Here is a 25765-nt window from a genome sequence, read left to right as displayed (position 1 = left end):
AATTAGCCCTGCCAGTTTGCCTTGCTCAATAGTGCACCTCATTAGCCATTATAGCTTCCTGCTGAAAATCAGCTCAATCATTCCTATTCCTCGTAGCATCTGTTCAGGGGACCCTATCCTCTGGCCATCACTTCCTCTATTCCTGACTTACTGAAGAATGATCGCTTGGGCTACAGAAAATGAATGAACATCATTGAGTCGAATTCCAAGAATCCCCTCTGCTTTGTGATCTGCTTGTAGCTCTGCAGCCTGTCTGACTACCAAACCTTTGTTTGGATCTTGCTGTTTTGGAACAGCGTAGAGTCTTGGTATTCTCACTGTGGCAGAGCCAAGATGAACAGCTAAGTTTAAAAAGGGAAGGTTGGTGAAATGAAAAATCTGGGAAGTGGGGGGGGATCTAGTTCTGCATCAGAGAGAAGCACCAGAGGAAGCACAGGTTATTCTGTGCTCAGAATAAATGATACCAATTGTATCTGATGTGCAGAATTTATTCCACTTGTACTCCTTGGCTTATTCCTTCTTTTCTTTTACTTACAGCATCTCGGGCTATGGGGCATCCGGTGGCAAAGGGAAGAACACTATCATGAGGTCGTATGGCGTGACTGTGGTTGGGATATTTAAACTCCAGAAAAACGATAACTTGTATATTTTGGTGGGGCAACAAGGAGAAGATGCCTGTCCTAGTGTGAGTGATCATCCCTCCTGACAAAAGACCCCACCCTGGTCACTGGAATTGAAATAATTGGGACTGAGAGTTAAGGACACATTTATTTGAGGAGATATACAAGCTCTGATTTAGATGGGCCACTAAGGAAGTTTTGGGTAATAAATGTTATAAATTAATCAGTAAAAAACAGATGGTTAATCACTAAAGATTCTTTAATCAGTTGGTGGCCCTTCAGGGAACTGAACAATGAAAGTTTTCAGCAAGGATCATTTGGAGAAGCCAATGAGGAAAGGCAGTGCATCTTAAACAAAATAAAAATAATTCAAGATAGCCCTGACAATGATGGTAGACTGACATATTGCATTGAAGACAGAGATGTCACCAAAGTGGCATCATCATGTAGAGTCAGGGCTGTAGGAAGCTGCCTTATACTGAGTCAGACAACTGGTCCATCTAGCTCAGTATTGCCTACACTGACTGGCAGTGGCTGTCCAGCCTTTCAGACAGGAGACTTGACCAACTTTATCTAGAGATTGAACCTGGAACCTTTTGCATGCTATGCATATGCTCGATGTTAATCGAGTTTCTGCCCTTTCTTCTCCGTTGTTGTAGTTCAAAATGCATGGGCACAAAGAGCCTTGCATGCTAGCTACTCCCTTGTCCCTAATACATAGGACCATTCAACCACTGATGTGATGTCATCACATCATGGGTTTCCCTCTCCATATTATTGGTTGCTACTGGCAAGGGTAGAGAAATACAAAATTGCATGATGTGAGACCATGAGGTGAGTGTTCCTACATTTTATTTATTTATTTATTTATTATTTAAAATATTTCTATTCCGCCCTTCTACCCTATAATAGGGCACTCAGGGCAGCTTACAAAAATAAAATCAAACACGTACATAATAAAATTGTAAACAATAAAATCACAAACACATTCACATAAATTAAAATACATAAAATACAATTAAAATACATAAATAGTGTGTGTCTGTGTATGTATATGTATATGTATATATATGTGTGTATATATATATATATATAGGGAGTGGTACTAAAGAGGACTACAAGGGTAAAATTTAATGTAGAATAATAAAATCAGTGTCAGGCTCTACCTTCAGTCCCTCCCAAAGGCTCTCCGGAACAAGATTGTTTTCAGAAGTCTCCGGAAAACCATCAGGGAGGGAGCAGAGCAGACTTCTTAGCATAGGGTGTTCCAAAGCTTTGGGGCCACAGCTGAAAAAGCTCTCTCCCACATGCCTGTCAGTCTAACATCTTTCACTCCAGGCACGCAGAGGGGACCAGAGGCAGATGATCTTAAAACCCAGGCAGGTACATATGGGCGTAAGCGGTCCCTCAGGTACATTGGTCCAAGGCCGTTTAGGGCTTTAAAGGTCAGAACCAGCATTTTGAATTGGGCCCAGGAGCAAATTGGGAGCCAGTGGAGTCAATAAAGCACAGGGGTAATATGCTCCCTGCGCCATGCTCCAGTTAACATTCTGGCTGCTGCATTTTGAACCAACTGTAATTTCCGAACCGTTTTCAAAGGCAGCCCCACATAGAGTGCGTTACAGTAATCAAGCCTCAATGTCACCAATGCAAGTGTCACTGTGGCCAAGTCAACTGCCTCCAGGATCAGATGCAGCTGGTAGACCAGTTTGAGTTGGCCAAAAGCACTCCTGGCTACCGCAGCCACCTGATATTCAAGCTGCAGGGCAGGATCCAGGAGGACTCCCAAACTGCAGACCAGAACAGGTTGCAACCCCATCCCTGGTGCAGTTTTTCCCTTGATCAGCAGTACTTCCATTTTGTCTAGATTAAGTTTTAGTTTGTTAGCCCACGTCCAGCCCTTCACAGCCTCCAGGCACCGGTTTAGGATGAGCACTCCCTCCCTGCAGTCAGATGGTAGGGAGAGATAGAACTGAGTGTCATCAGCATATTGATGACATTGTACTCCAAATCTCCTGATGACCTCTCCCAGCGGTTTCATATAAATGTTAAAGAGCATGGGAGACAAAATGGAACTTTGCGGTACCCCACAGGCCAATGGTCAGGGGATCGAGCAGTAGTCTCCCAGCACCACTTTCTGGGTCCTGTCCGTCAGGTAGGACTGGAGCCACCATAAAACAGTGCCTCCCAATCCCATCCCAGCTAGACAGCCCTGAAGGATACATGGTCGCTCGTATTGAAGGCTGCCTAGAGGTCCAGCAGCACCGACAGGAATGCACTCCCTCTGTCTGATGCACGGCGTAGGTCATCAAGCCTGGCGACCAAGGCAGTCTCTGTCCCATGACCAGGCCTGAAGCCTGAATGAAAAGGGTCTAGATAATCCAATTCATCCAGGAAAACTTGGAGCTGAGCAGCCACTACCCTTTCAATCACCTTGCCCAGAAAGAGATTAGAGGCTGGGCAGAAGTTGTTAAGATCCACAGGGTCTAATGAAGGCTTTTTTAACAAAGGTCTTATCACAGTCTCCTTCAACATGTTACATGGGAGATGAAATTTAAGGAGGCAACTGTGACGTCCTTCCCTGGTTCTCCCTGTAAGGTTCCCATCTGCTTGTGGCTACTGCCTTTCACTAGGCACCACCAGGGACACCACCAGTCAGGACCATCCTTTATATGGTTTCTCACTCCACTCTAGCACAGATCTCACTAGATCCCACTGCTAGGCAGCACCACCAGTCACTTCCTGTAACCAATACTCCCAGAGACTTTGCCTAAGTCTCTCTATAGCTTGTTACTTTGTGACTGTGTGCCTATGCTTTTCCCAACCCCCTTGTATCTTTATATGTAAAGCATACAACTCTGGGTTGCTCTGGATACTTGACTTGTTACAATATCTCCCTTCACCGCTGCCACCATTAGATACAGTTTCTGTTCAGCCTTGGTAATTACCTTACCCTCCCTTCTGGTCTGTATATTCCCCCAGCCAATCAGGCCTTTGGTAAACCAAGTAAGTATTTATTTACTAACAACAGGAAATAACAAGATTACTTTAGGAATGTTTCAAAAGCGTATGGTTTCATATATGGTCACTCTTTATGTTTCTGTTCATATATATACTCTTTAAATACCAGCCAAATACAATCCAAACTTCCCTCAGAACTCTGCCAACCAACCCTGACCAAACGACCTCACTCCAACCAACTCAACAACTTCTCCCCCCCTCATCACTCACAAACCTCCATTTATACCTTCAGCCAGCCAGCCACTCAGCCAATCATCATCCAGCATACTTCAGCTTCTCACCCATGTACTCCCCCTTTCTCTCTCAATCAATTACCATACATCACCTAATAGACCGGCACTTACCATATTTACAGATGCTTAAGCTACAGGAACATCACAGCAACATCTCTTTATCATGCCAGTGGAAGGAATTGAAACAATCAAGGAGTTATCCTCAGAGGTTTTTACTTCTCTATCCCATAAAACTCAGTAAACATGAATGACTTTGTTCATACTTGAAGTTTGCATGGGAGAAAGGGGCTACGAGACCATTGAATTAAATTCTCAAGTCAGTTACTGTTTTGGAAAAGATTAATATAGGCTGCATTACTTTTTTTCTTCTTCTCATACATTTTTGAGCTTGCTTTGTGTCCCTTATGTGAAAACTCCAAAGATGAGGGAAATATGCAGTGATGATTTCTGAAACTGCACAGTACCATTTGCACTGAGCATCAAGTATTCTGCAGGGTTCTTGGCTTTCAGCTGATTACAGTCCAGACACCGGATTCTTATGCTATCATTATAGGGTGACCAAAGCAAGTGTGGAACTCCAGTGCAAAGGTCCAAACAATACCAAAAGCACAAGGCACAGAGGAGCCTTGTGCTTTCATTTCTAAGAGTTAATTTGTGTAATATAGGAGTACCCCTACAAATTCTTGTGCCTTTCTTGTGCCTTTGGATTCTTTTGTCTTTGCATTCCTGCATTGAGCAGGAGATTGGACTCAAGGCCCCTTCCAACTCTTTGATTCTATGATACCAGAAAAAGCCTTGAACAGGGATAGTGTTTCATCCATGGAACATCCATACTCACCATGCACATAAATGCAAGAGGTTAATATTTTTTGGATTGAGAACTATCTAGATTCAGTCTCCTATTTTGTATCCATAATCTAAGCATTGCAGCACATTATAATATATGAAGTCATTAAATTACAGGGCACTGTAATCTTAGCAAAGATTTATTGAGTGCTAATGTAATTCTTTCATTGAGGTGAAGAGATTGCATTGACTTGTGGAAGTGACTTTAACTTGACTGGAGTGTAATCAGTTATGTCTTTGCCATGAAGTCATCTTTTTTAAAAAAAAAATCCAATTGTGATCTATTGGTTTATCTGGGTCATTGCACTAAGTCATTTGATTAACCATCCCTTCTCCAACTGTAAATTAGAGTTAGCAGGCGTTAGGGTTTTTTATTGCACCTACAGCTTTCTGTGGACCAGCTCTGGGAACCTCCTATTGATCAACAAGCTTAACTTTAAAGGAGATTAAGTTGCTATGGATCTGGTTCTGTTCCCTTTGTAAAGTATTTCCATAGGAAGGTAAAGGACCTCAAAGGAAGATTGCATTTGGATAATCATTTGAATGTGTTCCTGGACTGACCTTCTTCCTATAAATCATGAGGGAGACCAAGGTCACTTTCATTCCTGTTGCCATATTGTACATTAAATTGATCTGAGCAACGTGGGGAAGAGTACCGAGGCGTGGCCTGCACGCATATAACTTCATAATTGCAACATCATTTGATGTTTGAATAGACCAAAACTGAAATTAAGCTATACCATGAACTTCAACATTTCTTCACATCCCAAATACAATTATTTTCAGTGGAGTCAGTTTGCACATTCAACAGCCATCCATCAGGTGTACAGCAACCAAGTGCAGAGAAATCATGGGATATGCATGTGTGCAGGAAGCCTTAATTAGTATCTGAAATGACCCACTAAAACCATTGCATGTGAGGTAATGTGAAACTGGACTTTCTGTCTCCGATGGCTGGCCACTATGTAAAGGCAGAGTGATGGACTCAGTGGAGCTTTTGTCTAATCCAGCACAGTGGCCAAAGTGTTGAACTAAGAGTGGGGGAGACCTGGTTTGAAATTCCTATTTAGCTCACTGGGTGACCTTGGACCAATCACAGTTTATCAGGCTAACCTACCTTACAGACATGTTGTGAGGATAAACAAGAGAGGGAGACAACCATGTACCCCACTGAGCTCCTTAGAAAAAGGTTCAGATATAACTGGAATAAATAATCTGTCAATGCAATCCTTTCATTCTGAACCAGCTGGCATCTGAATAGTCTCTGGAATGAATGGAGAACACCAGATCATGCTTCAACACAGCCTTCTGGTGTTAGAAGTGTAAATTATCTCAGAAGCTTTCTGTTTTCTCCCTTTGCATCTGCTGTGGCAGCAAAGGTTGCACAGAAATCTAAAGGGCCTGGGGCAGCATTCACATAGCCTCTTTCCACCTCCCTCCCCAAAGCATGTTTCATACTTAGCATTTTTGTGGGCATGACATGTTGTTAATCTACTTCTAGTAATAAATACTTTGCTTTATACAGGGGAGCAGATGGAGCTGTTGCTGGGCTTGCAGCCTAGCTTACATGGAAGTATCATTTCTGTTATATGAGGAATTTGTAGAAGTTAGATTCCAAAGCAGACTCACCTGATTTGATCTGGGCGAATCATGACGCAGAACAGATCATGAGTCCACTTCAGAATCTGCATTCCTTCATATCCCTTTAGGAGGGCTACAGCATTGCCTCTGTTTGGTAAGTTGGTAACATTTTTCCTCTTCCTTTGAAAAAGTGTGGTCATCCAGGCACCCACAACCTGGAGCAGCTAGCACGCAAGGTTCTTTGTGCCCAACGCATTTTGAACTACAACAGACCAGTCCCCTTGGGAGTGGCAGGATCTGATGATGTCCCATTGCTCTCAGAGGGAATTGTATTGGGGAAAAACATGGCTGCCTCCAGTGTTGATATAATGTTGATGTCATGGTTTTACTGTACAATTCCCTCTTGAGAACAACAGAACGTCATCAAGTCCTGTTGCTCCCTTTGTTCTACTCTTTTCAAAGCCCTGTGCACTAGCCATTCCAGGCTGTGGATGGCTGGGTGACCGAACTTTTTCAAAGGAAAGAAAAATGTTACCAACTTAACAAATAGAGACAGCCTTCAGATACTTCCTAAATACTTATGTTTTGTTTTATTACATTCATGTTTTCACATGGATTTCACATTATTCCTTTTTTAAAATCTGCACTGAAACAGGACAGGAAAGACTTAGTTCCATCCCAATGCAGATCTGGAATGATCAAGATTTTAATGGGTCTGTCCATCACCAGTTATATCTTTCTAAAGCTGGGCTGAAGCACACTGCAACAAGGTCTTCTAGATGGGCCAAGAAGCAGAGCCTGAATTCTTCACTCTGCCACCGACCTTTTCTTCAAATTGAGTGCCTTCGTTCCTTCCTACCTGTAAGGTGGCTCTGATAATTAATATTCATTGGGGAACCCCGTGAAATACACGTAAAAGCCAAATGTCCTAATTATTGGCAGGAAGAAAGGTTTCTTTTCCAAAAATCTCTTTGCAGATAAAAATATGCTATCACTTTATGGGGCTGCCTAACACTTTTTATGATTAAATTAAGCAGCAAATTAAGACAGCCAAGAGAATGGGCTCTTTTTCAGAGAGCCTTTAGCCTCATTATCAGTACCTTGCCAGGTGACTTGGGCTTGGTCTACACATGCAATAGAATGAGGTGAGAGAATCCTGACATGGTAGAGTGGACTGTTCCACTTCATCTGCAGGTAGGCATGTCACATTTTCTATTGCTGTGTCATATAACAAACTTCCTACAAGTAAGACAGCTACAGCATCTAAGCACATCAGGGAGAGAGGTTCTATTCCCAGCCCATTCGCTGATACGCTGATTTTCTGTGTAGAACAGCATTCAATAATGTGATCCTCTCCATGCACAGTCTGAAATGATACAGCCCACTTTGTCACCTCAAGACTTTTTGTCCACAGCCACACCATAAATTTAAAGCACATGGCTTCCCTCAAAAAATCCTGGAACTGGAGTTTATTATGGATGTTAATCAGGAGATCCAATCAGGGCTCATGCATACCATGCCAAATTCTGGCCTACACACCAGCCTTTACTGGATCTTTCAATCGTGGTTAGCAGCAACCTAGTGGAACATGAAGTAACAGGAAGCATGACTGAGGGGAAAAACACAAACACAAACTTATAAGTAAAATGATTACACTGGTTTATTGATGTATAAAGCTTAATGGTGTTATAGGACTGAATAAAAATAAAATAAAGATAATACTTGGAATTAAAGCAACTTAAAGTAACTTAAAAGCAAAGTAATGGTTAATGATCAAATGAATTAACAATAAAATCATAAACATTTGAACAAGTAGCATTGAAATGATTATTAGAGATAGCATTAACAAAGCAGATAATCTAGATCCATGATTATATTTTCCACCTAACTCCCTCCAGCCCCACTACTTGTATATTATAGCTAAGTCCCTAGCATATTAAATCAAGAAAAATCATAGTTACCTATCCAAGGCAGGTGCTCAGGCCATTTCGGCCTTATGGCATGTGAAGCATGAAGCAAAGTAGATAGAGGCAAGCAGGAAAGGAGAAAAAGTAATCCAAAAGATGAATCCCCTCCCTTCCCAAGATCTAACTAACCAAAAATTTGAATACATCTTTTATATCAGTCAGCAAATTGGATTGTGGAGCTGGAATTATCCAATATATTCTCCATGAATTTCAGTGAGTATGGGTGGACCCCCATAATAGATAATCATACATAGACTACAAGTTATCATAATCTGACCCAGTGTGTTGCATCTGTGAAAAAGGCAGATTCCATGCTAGGGATTGGAAATAAAACTGCCAATATCATAATGCCATTATACAAATCTATGGTGTGGCCGCATGTGGAATACTGGTCACTTCACCTCAAAAAGCATATTGCAGAGTTGGAAAAGGTTCAGAAAAGGTCAACCAAAATAATCAAGGGGATGGAGTGACTCCCCTAAAAGGAAAGGTTGCAGCATTTGGAGCATTTGAAGAGAAAAAGTGAGTAAGAGGTGACATGACAGAAGTGTATAAAATTATCCACGGCATGGAGAAAGTGGACAGAGAAAAAATGTTCTCCTTCTCTCATAACACTAGAACTCATAGACATCCAAAGAAACTGAATGTTGGACACCCAAAAGAAAGTACTTCTTCACATACAGTAGTGTGTAGTTAAACTATGGGATTCACTCCCACAAAAGGCAGTGATGGTCACCAACTTGGAAGGCTTTAAGAGGATTAGACAAATTCATGGCGGATAAGGCTATCAAAGGCTACTATTCATGATGGCTCTGCTCTGCTCCATAGTCAGAAATGGTTTGCTTCTGAATACCAGTTTCTGGAAACTGCAGAAGGGGAGGGTGCTCTGCAGGCTTCCCATGGGCAACAAATTGGCCCCTGTGAGAACAGGATGCTGGACTAGATGGACCACTGGCCTGGTCCAGCAGGCTGTTCTTATGTTCTTATGTCTGGGAGGGCAACAAAGAAGAGTAGCTGAGACCCCTTCATCAGTGATTTTCCAAACAGGCACCTTTAACATAGTTCAACACTGCACTGGCCTGAAAAAAATATGTTGTACTTTCACTTTTGCCTTCACACAGCTGTGAACTATGCCTCCTTATCAGGTTGCCAGGGATGCACATTCTTCTTGCTAGCAACAATAAAAATGCACATAAAAGTTCCAAGCAGCTTCACCGGGGCAGGATTGACACAAACTCAGCAAAAGTGTCATCCATCTTGGTTCATCATGGCTGCTCACCCTGTGCATCAACCCGTTGTAACACCAGAGTTGCTGAGCGTACAGGGACCGAACTAACAAAGAGTGCTGGGAATTGTAGCTTTCTGAGGGGTAAATGACAGTTCCTTGGATTCTTTTGGAGATGCCATGACTGTTAAAGTGCTATAAATGTGCTTCAATTATATGATGTGGATGTAGCCATACTCTACATTACTACCTCGTTCTGCTATCTGTATAGACTAACCCTTAGCTTGGCATGGCCACAGTTACAGCAGCTCCAAGCCCCATTGTTTTGTCAATAGTCAATGAGGGTGAGAGTCAGAGGGCATAACTGAAGGAGCTGGTGATTGATGAAGTCTTCTATCAGGTCCATAAGAAAAATCTGGACTTCTTTTTTTAATCTACAGACTAACCAAGTCATACAGAAAGTCTGCATTGGAGAGAATAATGTGGTTGAAGATGAAATTAAAGCAAATAAGAGTGTACATGAATGGGCTGGAGGTGGAGGTGGAGGTGGAGGAGCAACTTACATATTTAAGGTATGCAAATAGCTACAATCCATACAGATATTAAGTTGTACCCTTTCAGTATAAGATACTTGGTTTACTGATGCTTCCTTCATTCTGGTCCTTTGAAGCATGAACTGGCAACTTGCTACTATAGAGAGAGCATCTGAACTCCCCACCACAAAATGAGCCTGTTAAATAATATATTGTGTCCCAATTATTTGTAACTCATCACTTCTCCCACCTTCAAGTGATCCAGGCAGTAATGTACAACAAAAACACAACTTTTATTTGTAAACCACTTTGAGACAAGCATGTAGAGCTGGCATATGTGCATGATGGTTATAATGTTACAAACCTTTCCCTTTCCCAGCACCCAACTAGCTGTCTCTCTCTTCTGGAAAACCCCAACTGAACTGATTCAACTGACAAAAACAGTCTTTTTACACTCTCCCACTTCTCAACATTCTAATTTCAGGATTGGTCAATAATGCAAAAGGGCAGAACATAGTCCTGTCTGTCACAGACATCACACCAACTCACTTTTTCTTGTGTGGCAAGCCACAGAAACATAGAAAGCTACCTAACACCGAGTCATATCATTGGTCCACCTAGCCCAGTATTGTCACAATACTGACTGATAGTGGCTCTCCAAGGTCTCAAGCAGAGGCTTTTTCCAGCCCTACCTAGAGATGCCATGATTAAACCTGGGACCTTTTACATGCAAAACATATTCTCCACTACTGTTATGGCCTTCCCCTAGAGCTCGAGGAAAGCATAAACCAGTGCAGATAAACCATAGTTTATTGTGCCAGGAATGAACCATAGCAATCATTCAGCTCATGGATTCCCTACTTTCCTCTTGCTGCAAGGAGACTGGAAGCTTTTGCTTCAATTTTTTTTATAAAGAACAATTTAGTGTGACTTCTAGCTATCAACTTTGGTTAATCTTAGCTATGATATGTTGAAAAAGGCCAGAATTATAACCTAGTATTTGAAATTGGCTTGTTTCAAACTATTGTTAAGTTTAATCACAATTTGTCAGGTTCAGACCAAATGGTAGGTTGTAGTTCATCAAAAATGGAAGTGAAAGCTTCCAATCTCCTCTTTGCAACTGCACTAAAGGAGGAGAGGGGAGGGAGGAATATGCAACTTCAAGGTTTGTTGTGGCTCATTCCTACCATAATATACCTTGGGCTATCACAACATCTGGACCAGCTAGTCTACTCACAGGAGCAACATAGTGTGTATCAACTTGATAAAAGTGTAGTGACTTGCACTAGAATTAAAACAGGGATGTAGTATTTTTTTAAAGTTCACGCCATACATGCCAGAAGAACATGTAGTTTTGCCAGCAGTAGCGGCATGTGTGGTAGGGCAGAGCTATGGAGTCACCCTCCCAACACTGGTGTCACTGCTACTTACCTGGAGCAAGTCAATAACAAGGCTGGAGCTGCACAGATTATTTATTTATTTATTACCTCAACAATTTATAAAAAGCTTAATTACAATAATCTCTAAACTGTACAAGTAACTCAATATAATAAACATAAAAATCAGTTAAAACTATAAAATCAATTAAAATGCCTGCTGGAATAAAGTCTTTGATAAGCACTGGAAGTTCAACAGCGAGGGAGCCTGGCTGATCTCAGCTGGAAGGGAGTTTCGTAAAGTTGGGCCCACAATACTGAACACACAGCTCCTGGTGGAGACGAACCATGCATCTGAGCCATGGGGGACCGCTAACAGTGCAGCTCCAGCCTTGTTATTGCCCTGCCCCAGGTAAGCAGCAGTGACACCAGTGTTGGGAGGGTGACTCCTCTGAAGACCTCGGTGACTGTGCAGGGATTTAAGAGAGCAGACAGTCCCTGAGGTATCCTGGGCCCAGGCTGTCAAGGGTTTTATAAATACAAGAAACTTGAACCTTGCCTGGTAGCCTATGGGCTTCCAGTGCAGACTTTTGAGCATCTGAGTTATGTGCTGATGATGTCTCTCCCCATCAAGAGTCTAGCCACTATATTTTGCACCAGGAGGAATCATTAGCTGCTAATCCAGCAGTCCCACTGTTGCACCCATGTGGCCCTGACCTTGCCACCACTCTGCCTTTCCCCCTACTTATCCAGGTAAGCATCAGCAGTGTTGGTGTCAGGGGGCAGTTCCATGGCTCTGCCCCACCACACCTACCGCTACTGTTTGCAAGTGCAAGAATGGGTAACATAAGACCTGTGGCCTTTGTGTTCTATGGCACTGGAATCTTCACATCAGATTCTATTCACCAGCAGTGGAGAACCTCCAGCCCACAGGCTCAGTCCAGCCTGCCAGGCCTCTCCCACCATGCCCACTGTCTCAGTACAATGACAAAAGGGAGCAGAAATGAAACACAGTAATCTGTGAGGCTTCTGCCACAGTGCAACATCCTGTATGGTCAGATCACTGCTTTTTCTCTGTGTGTACTACAAAATAGGAACCATTTCTCACCACACACAGAGAAAATGTTACAATCTGACCATGCAAGAAGTATACACTATTGCATAGTGTATACTATGCTGGACTATGACCTGGGAGACCAGGATTCGAATCCCCACACAGCCATGAAGCTCACTGGGTGACCTTGGGCCAGTCACTGCCTCTCAGCCGCAGAGGAAGGCAATGGTAAACTCCTTCTGAATACAACTTATCATGAAAACCCTATTCATAGGGTCGCCATAAGTCGGAATTGACTTGAAGGCAGTCCATTTCCATTTTCCATACTATGCTATTGTATACAGTATTATAACCAATAGGATTGTGCTACAAGTTTGATCAGTCGTAGGCACTAACTCCCTTCAGAGAAGAGCCACTGTGGTCTACTACATAAAATGTAGTTGATTCTAGATACTGTTGGCATCCCTATGTACATACCATTGCCAAATACTGTTACTGCTGCTACTCACTCCCATAGTACATGAAAATCTAATGGTCTCAATTAATCTTTGGGATGCAGGCACATAAATGATGCAATAGTAATTTGGACTACTCAACAGGCCTAGGGACTTGCTTAGTGCAACTAGCGTGTAGGGAACAAACTTGTTATTACATGTTTGACACAGCTAAAATCCAGTTTCGTTTCTCAATTCAACCTGTTAAGATGGAGGATGGAAAGCCAGTCCCCTTGATCGTTGCAGCAGGAGGTGGTGGCAGGGCCTACAGGGCTAAAGCAAATATATTTCACCAAGAAAGGCTGGAGAATGACACATCTGTTCCAGGGCTCAATGGGAAACCAGGAGCTGCAGGTAAGGAATAGTCACTAATTCTTTCTAAGTTCCTTGCCAGACATAACAAGATAGTTGGCAAAAGCCATGGGTTGTGAGCCAAAGAAGCAATGTCCAACCGGCAAGAGGTTTGTTTGGTGCGTTTGCTGCATCAGCTCCTTTTGCTAGAGAAACAAGCAGCCTTGCAGTTAAAAAGCAGCAGCTTATCTCTTCAGTCTGGGAACTGCTGCAGTGTCAATTTATCACACAAAATTCCAGCTGCCCATATGGTTCTCCCCTGTACCTTCAGATAACTTATTTGGATCATAGCCATTATCATTAGCAAAGAAGAATAGCTCAGGAGTTATGGGTATTAGCTTAGAGTCCACAGCTGTCACTTTATTTCCCTGCTGACCCACAGATCTATATTACCTTGACCAAATCACAAATGCTCATGAGGTGTATTAACATAGAGCTATTTACCCATTGATACATTTATACTGAAATGATGGTTAAGAAGGCCCAACCTTTTGACCAATTCATCAAAGATATATTTTCTCAGCACCAAAGGTATTTTTTTTAATGAGTGGACTGGGAATTCTGCTTCATAATTGGTGCTATGAGAACTCTTGAATATAAATTAATCACAAACAACACATAAATTAGAGATCACAACCCAGATTAGCAACCCCTTATATAGCATATAGCCAACATTTTGTATTTGCAATTAGTGGGTTTTAAAAATTATTTTAATGCAGATTTGTCATGTTCCAGAAAATGGTAGCTATTCCAGACTGATGCAGATCCAAAATAAGAGCTTGCTTTTGTGTGTGTCCCTACAAACTAATACAGGATTGAAGGAATATTTCCATAAACATGCATTGTTCAAAATTGGGAAATCTATCATTTTTTGCATTTTTAAAAATCCTTATTGTGCATATAAAAGGTTAGTCAAAACAAGTTGTTGGTGAGTTTATCTGTTTGCTTTTAAGACTCATTGTTATAATTTCTGGTACTGATTTTGAGGATAGAGCCAAGATGTGGTATTTGTTCTAAATTATTCTAGACTGAAAGAGAATGAATTGATGAACACTCTCAGATGTGCACACCAGCCAATTTTTGTGTGGTTTGTTTATAGTACAGCTGAGCAGAAATTTCTCAGACTACATTTTTCCTGATAATATTTCTGCTACTTTTCTTTTCCTCAGCCTGCTAGAAAAAGAAAGCCACTTAATTTCCTCCTAATATTTTCCAACATTTATTTATTTAGGCAGTCAACATTCTCTTACATCCCCACCCATCCTGTCCCAGAACAAAACTAGGTCTGGACATTGTGGATGATGCAAAATGGTGACGGGGTGCCAACACCCTGTACCCCCCACACACGCCTTAAGAAAAAAAAGGAAGAAATTTTGCTGCTGCCATTGTTAATCTTGAAACCTGCCCCCCCCCACACACAAGAAACTGTTGGAGAACTCATTGGAATGGTCCCTCCAATCTCCCTACTCACAAATAGGGTGGAGAATTTGGAGACAATATTCATGCACTGCTCATATTTTTACTATCTGCTGCTTTTTTTCATTAACACAGTTTATACCCAATACCTGCCCTATTCTGTTCAGTGTTCTCTTTCTCTCTCCGTGTCTCTCTCTCTCTAATTGCTAAAATTACTATCGAAAAGAGATACCAGTATTATTTAGTATAATATCTTTTGGAACAGGGGCCTCCAACCCTTTTGGACCAAAGGGCACATTTCAAATTTTGAGATAGGTCTGGGGCACAGTCACAAAATGGCTGCCATGGGCGTGGCATTATACAAAATTAGAAAATAGTCATGGTGAAGTCTCAATTCCTATTTTGGCTCAGTATTCTCCTAAAAGAAGGCTATGACTCTCCTGGAAAACATGAAGTACAAGTTGAAGGGGCAGGATTGCAGCTTGAGATTGTAAGAGAAATAGTCAAGGAATATCTAATCACTGTGAACGAGTTCAAATCTCCAGGGCCCAATGAACTGCTTCCTATAGTACTGAAGGAAATCGCTGAAGAACTCTCAGAACTATTGTCTATTATATTTGCGAGATCATGGAGGATGGGTGAAGTGCCAGATGACTGGAGGAGGTACTGGAGGACAGAAACAAAATTTAAAGTGATCTCGATAGGCTAGAGCATTGGGCTGAAAACAACAGAATGACATTTAAAAGGGATAAGTGCAAAGTTCTACACCTAGGAAAAACCAAACCAAATGCACAGTTATAAGATGGGAGTTCCTTGACTCAGCAATACTACATCCGAGAAGGATCTTGGAATGGTTGTTGATCAGAAGCTGAAAATGAGCCAACAGCGTGATGTGGCTGCAAAAAAAGGCAAATGCTATATTAGGCTGCATTAACAGAAGTATAGTTTCCAAATAGTGTGAAGTATTAGTTCCCCTCTATTCAGCACTGGTTAGGCCTCATCTTGAGTACTGTGTCCAGTTCTGGTCTCCGTACTTCAAGAAGGATGCAGACAAACTTGAACAGGTTCAGAGGAGGGCAACAAGGATGATCAGGGGACTGGAAACAAAGTATTTGAAAGGTTGTCACACAGAGGAGGGCCGGGATCTCTTCTCGATCATCCCAGAGTGCAGGACACAGAATAATGGGCTCAAGTTGCAGGAAGCCAGATTTCAACTATCAGGGAAAACTTCCTAACTGTTAGAGCAGTATGACAATGGAACCAATTACTTAGAGAGGTGGTGGACTCTCCAACACTGGAGGCATTCAAGAGGCAGCTGGACAGCCACCTGTCGGATTTGGATTCTTGCACTGGGCAGGGGGTTGGACTCAGTAGCTTTATAGGCCCCTTCCAACTCTAGGATTCTATGACATATAGGATAATGGATAGAGATGTCTTGCATTGACTCAAATCCAAGATAGTGAGCACATACATTCACACCAGGGGAAAAAAGAAAAGAAAAAATAATGGTTGGTGAATATACCTTTCCTGAAGAGATTGGGGTGCAAAGTCAGGATAAAGAACTATGTGCTTGGTGAGAATTAGGCTCTCCCATTTTCAATATCACTAAATAGCCAAGCATATACTTGTATACTTTCCTTGTCCCGGTGTCCTGCGTTGTGTGTTCCTAGAGGGTGAGGCTAGGTCAGGAGGTCGGTTTGAGCTATGAGTGCTGATTTGACCCTGACAAAACCTCCAGTTTAAATGTATTTTGGGGCGTCATTGGGTTACATGGAATTGTGGAGAGGAATGCATACATGAAAGGAAAGGGGCATCAAAGGATTCCTTTGAAATGTAAGTTTTGGAGTCTGTTTAACTGGAAGGATCTAGAGATAAGCTCACTGTCTCTGGTGTGGTATGTGATGTAAATTCCTGTTTTCAGTAAAACTAGTCTTTATCTTATGAAATCCAGAAAGCATCATAAATTCTACAAGGATGGCACCATTTGTTCTTTTTGAAGGGATTATCTCCTGGCACGGTGAAATTTAGAATTCTTAATTTATCAGTTTAGTCAGGAAGTCTGTTCTGACTGTTCCAAGTCACAAACAAGCCCAAAGTTCATTGAAGGGGTTGTTTCCCAGAGTTCACTGCAACTTGAGCTCCTATGCTTTACTCCATTAATATGAATCAAAGAATTGGGAACCCCAAAAATATGTGAGTCTCCCTTACCCTTCTATAAAGCAAACATGAAGATATCAAATTGTGGGAATGCAGTTAGAATACATGCACTTAAGAAGATGATATGCTGTAACTCAGAAATAATATTGACCTGGGGCTGGGACCTAAGGGACCACAACAGAAGAGAGAGAGAAATCACTCACACAGGTTGAAATGAGATCTGCAAGTGTGAAAAATTGAGTCACCTTTGAGGTAGCAGATAAAAAGCTACCACTTTGGATTAAGAAATGCTTGATCAGTAACAAAATCTTCTGGATAACACTTTATTTTCTTTGTGCAGGGTTGTGTCACAAACTGCAGCCCCCTTGGGAGGAGAGGGAGAGTTCTCATGCACAGAATAAATAGCTAGTACAAAAAAGGACGATCTTTTGCACCTACCTCATGAAAGTGCCATCAATGGGCACATCAATGAATGTCTAGCATTAACAGCTCATTCATCATTTCTGTAGAAAAAGCAGCCTTTTGTATTGATTGGCTGTTTCCTGCACTCTCTGGCCTAGTCCTGGGAAATGTGAAAACACTGGTGGTGGCACAGCATGAGGAGAAGAATGACAGCAGGCCCAGTTCAGACATTCACTGAGCCAGTAAGAGTCTTCAAATGGAAGAGGATTAGGGGTGGCCTCCTCCTCCCATTTTCACAAATAGTGGCACATATGATACAGATTCTCCATGCTGACACCTGGTTTGTGTCATTCTTCACTCTTAAAAAGGAGGGAGGTTGCTCAGACTGAGTGTTTGTACCAATCATGTGTTAGCACAGAGTGTCTAAATCCATGATACTATCTACGTGGTCCAGAACAGAGGGCACACACGATTCCTCCACCACAGAAAGACTCACTCTAGCCTGGTAAGTGGCTGAACTGGAGCCATTCCCACCCAACTGTTAGTAGCAGATTCCACTGGGGGTTGATGGGAGGGGGAACAGAGCATCTGTCTCTCTATGAATATCAGAATGGCTGCCTCAGTATGCCTCAGAGAGTTCAGGCATGAAACAGAATGTAATACAGAGGTCAAATTCCAGTATATGGTTCATTGTAGGAGCCCCTGCCCTTTCATCCAGGGCTGACCATCGGGACTGCAACTGTCTAGTAAAACCTTTATTTGAGATCCTGTACATTTTCCGGGTGGATTTTGTGTTTCATAGATCCCTTCAAGGTGCCCCAATGCAAGAACAAAATTAGTAACATAGGAAGCTGCCTTGTACCAGGTCAGAAGATTTGTCCTTTTAGCATAGTATTGTCTACTCTGACTGGCAGCAGCTCTCCAGAGCCTCAGAGGCTTTCCCATCACTTGCTCCCTTAGCCTTTTAATTGGAAATGGCAGGGATTAAACCTGGGACTTTCTGAATGCAAAACATGTGCTTTGCAAGTAAGGTTCAAGCATGTCAGGGTTCCGTTGAACCCCCCTCCCAACTAAGTTCTGAAAGACAAGCAATGAATTTTAACAAATAATTCCATATCTCTTTCTCTTCCTCCTTCCTTATCCTCTCTCTCTCTCTCTTTCTATATATATATATGTATATCTAACACACACTCAGCTTAAGAAGAAGCTGTGAAGTTTAAATCTTTTTTCTTTTTTTTAAGCTCAGAACCAGTTTTCAATTGTCTATATAAAACAGCAATAGATAACTATGTTTCATCCTCAGTTATTCAGTTTTGTTATTGCCATTATACTCTTTAGTTTATCAATCTCTCCCTCTTCTCCTCCTTGTTTTATATCTGAACACCTTTGTAAATTTTAATGTACTTATTCTACGTTCTCTTTATCTATTGCACCTCTTCTTCCACTCGCTTCCTTTTTTTCTCATTGTTCTTTCTCACCTCAGATCTATATGTTATGTAATCACCAAACTGATTACCAGCTTAGGTCTTAATAACCTAGATGATAACGATTAGACCAGAGATTCAAATATGTGTAAGTACTGTACTGTAAAGTGCTGTACTCTGCACAATCCCTGTACTTCCCAGTTGGGAATCTGTACCATAGCCATGCTGTTGGGGATGTGGCTTTATCCTGCTGGGCTGTGCATTTTATAGATACAACAGGAACTTATATGAGCTGTTTTTCCTTCTGTTAAACTGCAGGTGGTGGAGGTGGCTGGAATGATAACACTTCCTTCCTCTGGTCGGGAAAATCCTTGCTGGAAGGCGCTACCGGAGGAAAATCCTGCCCCCAGGCCATGAAGAAGTGGGGGTGGGAGACAAGAGGGGGTTTCGGAGGGGGTGGAGGGGGGTGCTCCTCAGGTGGAGGAGGCGGAGGATATATAGGTAAAGTGGCTTTGTGTTCAAGGTGTCCCTTCCCCTCCTTTAGTACTAATGCTCAGCAGAATGCTGAAACAAAATTTTCCTATACCTGGCATATCTATATTTGTATCTATATTTATCTATATATTTGAATGTCATATAATGAAAAGTGTTGATGCAGGGGGGGTCTAAGAATCTGCATGGCCACAATTATACTAATCTATCAATTGCTGGAATCGGATACCTTTTAAAAATATATTGAGTATTCCGATTTGTATTTGACAAAAAAAACAGAGTTTCTAGTCCTCATGGCTATAGAAAAATAGTTTAAAGGGTATGGATAACTCTTGCTAAAGGATCAGAAAGGAGGAGGTATTCTGATGGGCTTCAGATGTTCAGAAGGAAGGGGCCTCTGCAGCTTTCAGAGCCCATTATTAAGCCAGTTAGCTGCCTTGCACAGTCCCCCTCATGTTCTTTTCTCTCCTTGGTGTCTGATCTTTCTTCTTCTTTAAAAAAAAAAAATCCACAAGTCAAGTTGTGCAGCAGTGGACTACACAAATTATGCAAATTGGTCTGGTTTATTTTGAATATGAAGTTTACAATTTCCAGTTACAGATGCTGGTGAGGAGGGAGGTTTGTGTAGAATTCTTGACCCCCTGTGTATATGTTACCTTTTGATGCTAGATGAACATAACATAATACAAGCTCTATTCAGCCATTGCTTACTTGAAGGGGCAACAGGAGGACGAGGGTGCTGTAGGGCCGTGCTTTTAGTTTCACCCCTGTTATTGCACAGCTCCCTCTGGCTTCAATCTATTCAGAAAATAAATTCTGTTCAGGGGTACCTGCTGTACTAGTGCAGGCTCAGTCATCACATAATTTAGAGCCCTGATCATGGAGTGTTCTAGATCACACAGAGAACTGACATTACAGCACACTTCCAACTGCAGATGTTTGCCTTGAATATGTGGGAATCCAGAGGGAGTGACACAACAACAGGGGTGACCCTACCTATAGCATGGAGGGGGTATATGTGGTTTTGTCTGGCATTGATTTGTGCCATCAAGTCACTGCAATTTACACTGCAGTTGTGCCAAACTGCCTTGATACCTACTAGCCTAAGCACCAGTTAATGCTGGTAGCATAGTCCACATTGAAGAACATTGGGCAAAATCAACCAGTAGCATCAGGCCTGCATTGTGCGAAGTTTTTTTTTTAAGTACATGCCATAACCTTCATGTTCTTGCTGTGAATTTAGAATCATGATGATAATCCTCTTGGAGGTTTGTGTTTCTAAATGGTGGAATAGTAGCAGGAGCCATTTGGTGTGCTTTATAGCATCAGGTACTTGTGTCATGAAGATTGTTGTGCCATAAATATGCATAAGCTTTGATCTCTACAGGCATTGGCCTCTCAAGACAAGACAAGTAATTTAGTCTTCATAACCAATCTTTGGTTCCCTTGGAAATGGTTGACAGTTGTCAGAGAAGTCAATGATATAAGCAGTATTGGAGGCCTACAGTGACAGCTCTCAGAGCCTGAAACAAGTTAAATTCAACTTACCAGTCACCTTGAAGAGGCGGACAATAGTTCTCGCTAGCTGTCTTTAATCGTTTTGGCCATTTCTACATCTTCTTATCTGTGGGTGGTCTCTTGCACCTTATGTTATTAGTCTCCTTTTGGCTACAGCGTGAGATGGATGGATTAATGTGGTGGCTGTTGTGGTGAGGTCACCATGAGGTCATTTTGTTTTATGCATGTTGATTGGTTATTTGAATGCTGTGACATGTCTCATATACATGTTGGATGTGCCACATCATGGGAAATGTTTGAATCAGGATGTTAAAAGTCTTGTTCTCAACACATGGCTGAGAGGTACTGAAACCCTGAGATGATCCCACATGCAAGAATAAAATCATCTTGCGGTGACTCCATCATATTAGTTGCCACTCGAAACGTTCATGTGAACCCACCCATATATGTGAAATCTCTGAAGGAAGAAAATGATAGATAACTCCAGAGCATCATTTAACTGCATGTACATTGTATATACTGCCTCTAAAAAAGAGAACACCTCTTGTATAATTATTTAATTTTCAATTCCCCCCCCCCATTTCTTGCCTTTCTTCAAAGGAGATTAAAATGAAATATCACCTTTGGTACTGGTAGATTGATTGGTTAATTTGAACAGGGTTAAGTATGAGAAACAAGGAAAGAACCTACACTACGCATGTTAATAGCCCAGAATCCGTATGACAGGAGTAGCCAACATGGTGTCATCCAGATGTTGTTGGACTGTAACTTCTGTCAGCCTTGACCACTGGTCATGCTTGCTGGGACTGATGGGAGTCCAACAATTCTGGAGGGCATCACATTGGCTATCCCTGGTGTTTGACATCTGCCACCATCCCAACTGGGCATGTAAACCTGCATTTCTCCATCTAAGATGGGTCACCATGAACTAAACAGAAATGCTGTCTGATTATTGGCTTGTGTGACAGTTTGACTTTTGCACACACTGGCATTTTCAAACTATCATTCAACAACTCTGTGAAGATTTATATTGTACCATCCCCCAAAATTGTAATAGTTGTGCTCAATGGATCTGCCTGGGATTGTGCTTAAATATATTCATTTGCATCATTCTATCACAAAACTAACATTCTGGAAATTCATTGGATATTTTGCCAGATGAATGTCCTTTTTCCTTCCAGATGTTCTTTATTTTGTAGTGGTGATTATTATTATTATTATTATTATTATTATTATTATTATTATTATTATTATTATTATTTTACCTGCGATAGTGACAAATGCCAGGAGGGTAGCCATGTTCATCTGTTGCAAAAAATGTCTTGAAGCCAGACTAAGTTAGTTGAAAGTTCCTATTGAAATCAGTGGGACCTAAGTTCAGACAGGACCAACTTTCCCAGTGCTTTCAGTGGAACCTAAGTTTATCTAACTCAATCTGGCCCTAACCCAAAGAATTCTGTAGCACCTTAAAGTAACACAAATATTGTAGCATAAACTTTGAGGGGGTTAGCCCACTTCATCAGATGGCTCCAGTGGAAATGAAGAGACATAGATACACACTACCAATAGTGTAAACCACACACCTGAAGATGTAAAACTATTTTCTATACTATAGAAGCTTTCTATACTATAAAATCAGGTTTCTTTCTCCTCCAACTGAATTAGTTGATGGGGAGCGGGGACAGAACCTCTTTGCCAGCTCTGCAGCACTTCCCAAAGCTGATGGGGGGAGAGAGATTTTGCAAGCAAGCATTGGCTATGAGAGGGAGGCATCTGGTTACTCACTGTAAGAACAGGATACTAGAGTGGATGGACCACTGGCCTGATCCAGCAGGCTCTTCTTATATTCTTAGGTTGTTAGAAGTCCCTCTCGCAGCTGCTAATAGCCAAAAAAAGGGAGACTGCTTGCTTTGCAACTGCGCACCTATTCCCAGCAGGGAACAGTCATGCTCAGCCAAACTGAGCAGGGGATGATGAGCGGGGTGTTAAATCCTGCTCAGTTTGGCTGTGCACACCTGTTCTCTGCGGGGAACAGGTACATGCAGCCAAAACAGAAGTGAATCTGGCCCTCCTGCCCATCAGCTGAGGTCACAAGTGACGTTGGCTGATGGGCAGGTGGGTGTGGTTTGGGGAAAGTGACCTGGTGGGCCAAGATAGGCCCACAAACCAGAGGTTCTCCAACCCTGTTCTATAGTGAGCTAGCCACTCCAATTTTTATAGAGCTGAAATTCTGCAAATTTCCTAATGAGTTCCAGCTCAGCAGATGCTTGCTGAAATCAGTCTTTGAAAATTCTTTTGAAATATGGCAACGCTAAAGTCTGCTGTAGAATGTCCTGGGTGATAGAAATGCTGCCCTACTCTTTTCTGGGTGTTCCCTTATTTTTCCTAGATGGGTGGTTGCATTAGTCTGTTGCTGCAAAAACAAAGAGTCTCGTGAGACCTTAAAGACTAAAACATTTTATTATGACATATGTTTTTGTGGACTAGAGCCCACTTCATCAGATGCAGAAGCGAACGATATATTTCCATGCCATATGGCTAAATCTGGTGCCTTCAAATAGAAAGATCCATCTGTGTAGCCCATGAAAGCTTATGCCATAGTACAGTGTATAAGTCTTGTAAGGTGCCACAAGACTTAATCATTTTAAATTTGTGATTTGTGCCCATTTATTCTCTTGCATAGAAAAGCAGTCTCCACACAAGAAATTAAATAGGAGTAGGTCAGTCAGGAGTGGATTACAGCCATGAGCTGATAGGCTACTATATTAATGTGATTTGATTCTTTAGTTGTACTCTGTGTAGAACTGAGATAGATCTACTGCTGTCTCTTGTTTTGCTTGGATTTTTGGGCTCAGTTTGCTAAAATATTGTGTGTGTGTGTGTGTTTTCTTCTCTCTGTACTCAGGGTATATATACCTACCTACCCATTCCTGATGAAATGGAATCTGGAGCCCACAAAAGCTTATGCTACGATATATTAGTTAGTTTTTAAGGTGGCATGAGACTCTTTGTTGTTCTTTTATGTGCATTTTTTTAAAACATTACAATGATATTCTAAGGTATTTTCCTGTTTTCTGTAGGTGGCAATGCAGCAGAACATAATGACCCAGAGATGGATGGAGAAGATGGTGTGTCTTTTATTAATAACCAGTATGGTTCATTGTTTACCCCAGCATTAAAAGGTATTTTCATCAGCAAGGGAGAGTGGTTTTTATGATGTGTTTGTAAAATATCTTAATACCTTTGAAGGGATATACCTGATTGAATATAGGCAGTATGTCTTCTGGGATAATCTGAAAGTTCTCAAGTTACTAAATTAGGCATGGTGAACACCTCTAAAAAAGTCAGTAACTTGTACATTCTTCAAGTAAAACCAAGGCAGATTTTGCCCCTGACATACCATAGTTTTTCTTGAATCAGTAGGTGCAGAAGTACATATAGAAAGCTTCCCTCCCTTTACAGAGACCCCCATCTTATTTTGCAGTGATGATTCTGGATGGACAGAGAGATTCAAAGTGGGAGACTCTACTGTAGAAGGACTATACTGGGGTAATCGCTTGCTTTCAGCTCCTCAAATTACCTCATTATAGTTACAGGTCTGGGGGCTAGGCCAGATAATTATTTTTTGAATGAAAAGTAATAAGATTATTTCAGTGTATTGTCCCCTAATGTTAGCAGGATGCACTAATCAAACATGGTTGGAATCTAGGGCAACTTCAGACATGGCATCTGGAGGTGGGATGGTGATGCACTTCCTGTTCTTTACTGATGTTTGCAGTAGTCAAGATAGAACCTGATGCAAAGACAACTTGCACATTGCACCATGAGAGGATATGTGCAAGTTCTACTTTAGACTTACCAACACATGCAGAGAACAAAAAATAATGTCAGTCATGCTCACTATTCTCTCCCTTCCCCACCCGCCCAGTACATAATAGCCAAAGCTCAGCTGGTAGCCCATTATTTCCTTGCTTACTGACTTTTTATGGGTATTGCTGTGCCCTGATTGGTATGATCTTTTGATTGATAACTCCTGCACAAATTAGTAATATTTATTTCTTCCATTCCCTAGTGACAGATGGGCATGGTGAAGTTGAAATTAAGCTACATGTGAACTGTAGCCACTGTGATCATGACATATGCCATATTGATATGAAGACACAGGACGTTATTTGCAGTTGTGGTTTTGGATATGTGTTGGCTGATGATGGCATCTCTTGTACAGGTAAGGAGCCTGACAGGAAAGGCCTTCTTTAGGTCAGATGTGGCACTTAGTGGCCCCCTCCACACATTCATCATGTGAGTAAAGGGAAGCAGGATGCACTGCTGGATACTCCAATGATTTCACATCATCTTCTGGGCTTCCCCCCCCCACACACACTCATTCTCAGTGCACTAGCAAAGGTCTGAAGGGGAAATGGCTGTACTTGGAAGGTTCCTCCATGTGATTGGGAGCCTTGCACAATTTTTGATTGCACGGAGAAGCCTCTGTGAGCCAGCTCTCCCTTCAGACCTTTTCACATTGCATGGGAGCAGAGCTGGGAAGGGGTGTGTCATTGGGGGCAGGGCCAGCAGCACAGACCATATCCTTTTTGTGATGTGGAGCTCTTGCATATGGTTAATTTGTGGGGTTTTGCATTTTCACATGTATACTTGTTCTATGAGCCTCTTTAAACTGCCGCTGGGGTGCAATTCAGCAAGAATCCCCAACAAGGGTGGATTAAGTACACTGCAGTATGGAGCCCAAACCAAGCAGAGACCTCTGCTGTGGTGCAAATTATCTGAGAATTTGTCAATATGAGAGTGTACCTATTCTGCTACCTGTCAGTGAGTTCCTTTAAAATTGCCTATATGTCAGAATATGATGTCCCAGTCTTTATGCCTCTTGCTATGATCTCAGTTCATTTCTTCTATTGTACTGAATGAAATCTGCTTTTAGAGGTCACTGATTCATAGGGTCGCCATGAGTCGTAATCAACTTGAAGGCACATAACAACAACAAAAAAAAACTGGATGAAATCAGCTTCTGCTTCTGAACTGTTATGCTCCCAACAC

General features: G+C 41.8%; 1 protein-coding gene across 11 annotated transcripts in view; it reads left to right on the top strand.

Moving 5' to 3' along the window:
- ALK (ALK receptor tyrosine kinase) overlaps nucleotides 1–25765 on the top strand; it is a 731445-nt gene that overhangs the window by 661770 nt on the left and 43910 nt on the right. For 10 of the 11 annotated variants that reach the window (XM_061624970.1, XM_061624969.1, XM_061624972.1 and 7 more), the window contains 6 exons: nucleotides 538–685; nucleotides 9934–10065; nucleotides 13160–13304; nucleotides 19019–19201; nucleotides 23791–23892; nucleotides 24783–24935. In XM_061624970.1, coding sequence (XP_061480954.1) covers nucleotides 538–685; nucleotides 9934–10065; nucleotides 13160–13304; nucleotides 19019–19201; nucleotides 23791–23892; nucleotides 24783–24935 — 863 coding nt within the window. The remainder of the gene's footprint in view (nucleotides 1–537; nucleotides 686–9933; nucleotides 10066–13159; nucleotides 13305–19018; nucleotides 19202–23790; nucleotides 23893–24782; nucleotides 24936–25765) is intronic. The other variant, XM_061624971.1, reaches the window with a different exon arrangement.

This window comes from Rhineura floridana, chromosome 4, assembly GCF_030035675.1.
Source record: "Rhineura floridana isolate rRhiFlo1 chromosome 4, rRhiFlo1.hap2, whole genome shotgun sequence".
Taxonomy (NCBI): domain Eukaryota; kingdom Metazoa; phylum Chordata; class Lepidosauria; order Squamata; family Rhineuridae; genus Rhineura; species Rhineura floridana.
The sequence above is the reverse complement of the archived record's forward strand: the minus strand, read 5'-3'. Positions and strand labels throughout refer to the sequence as shown.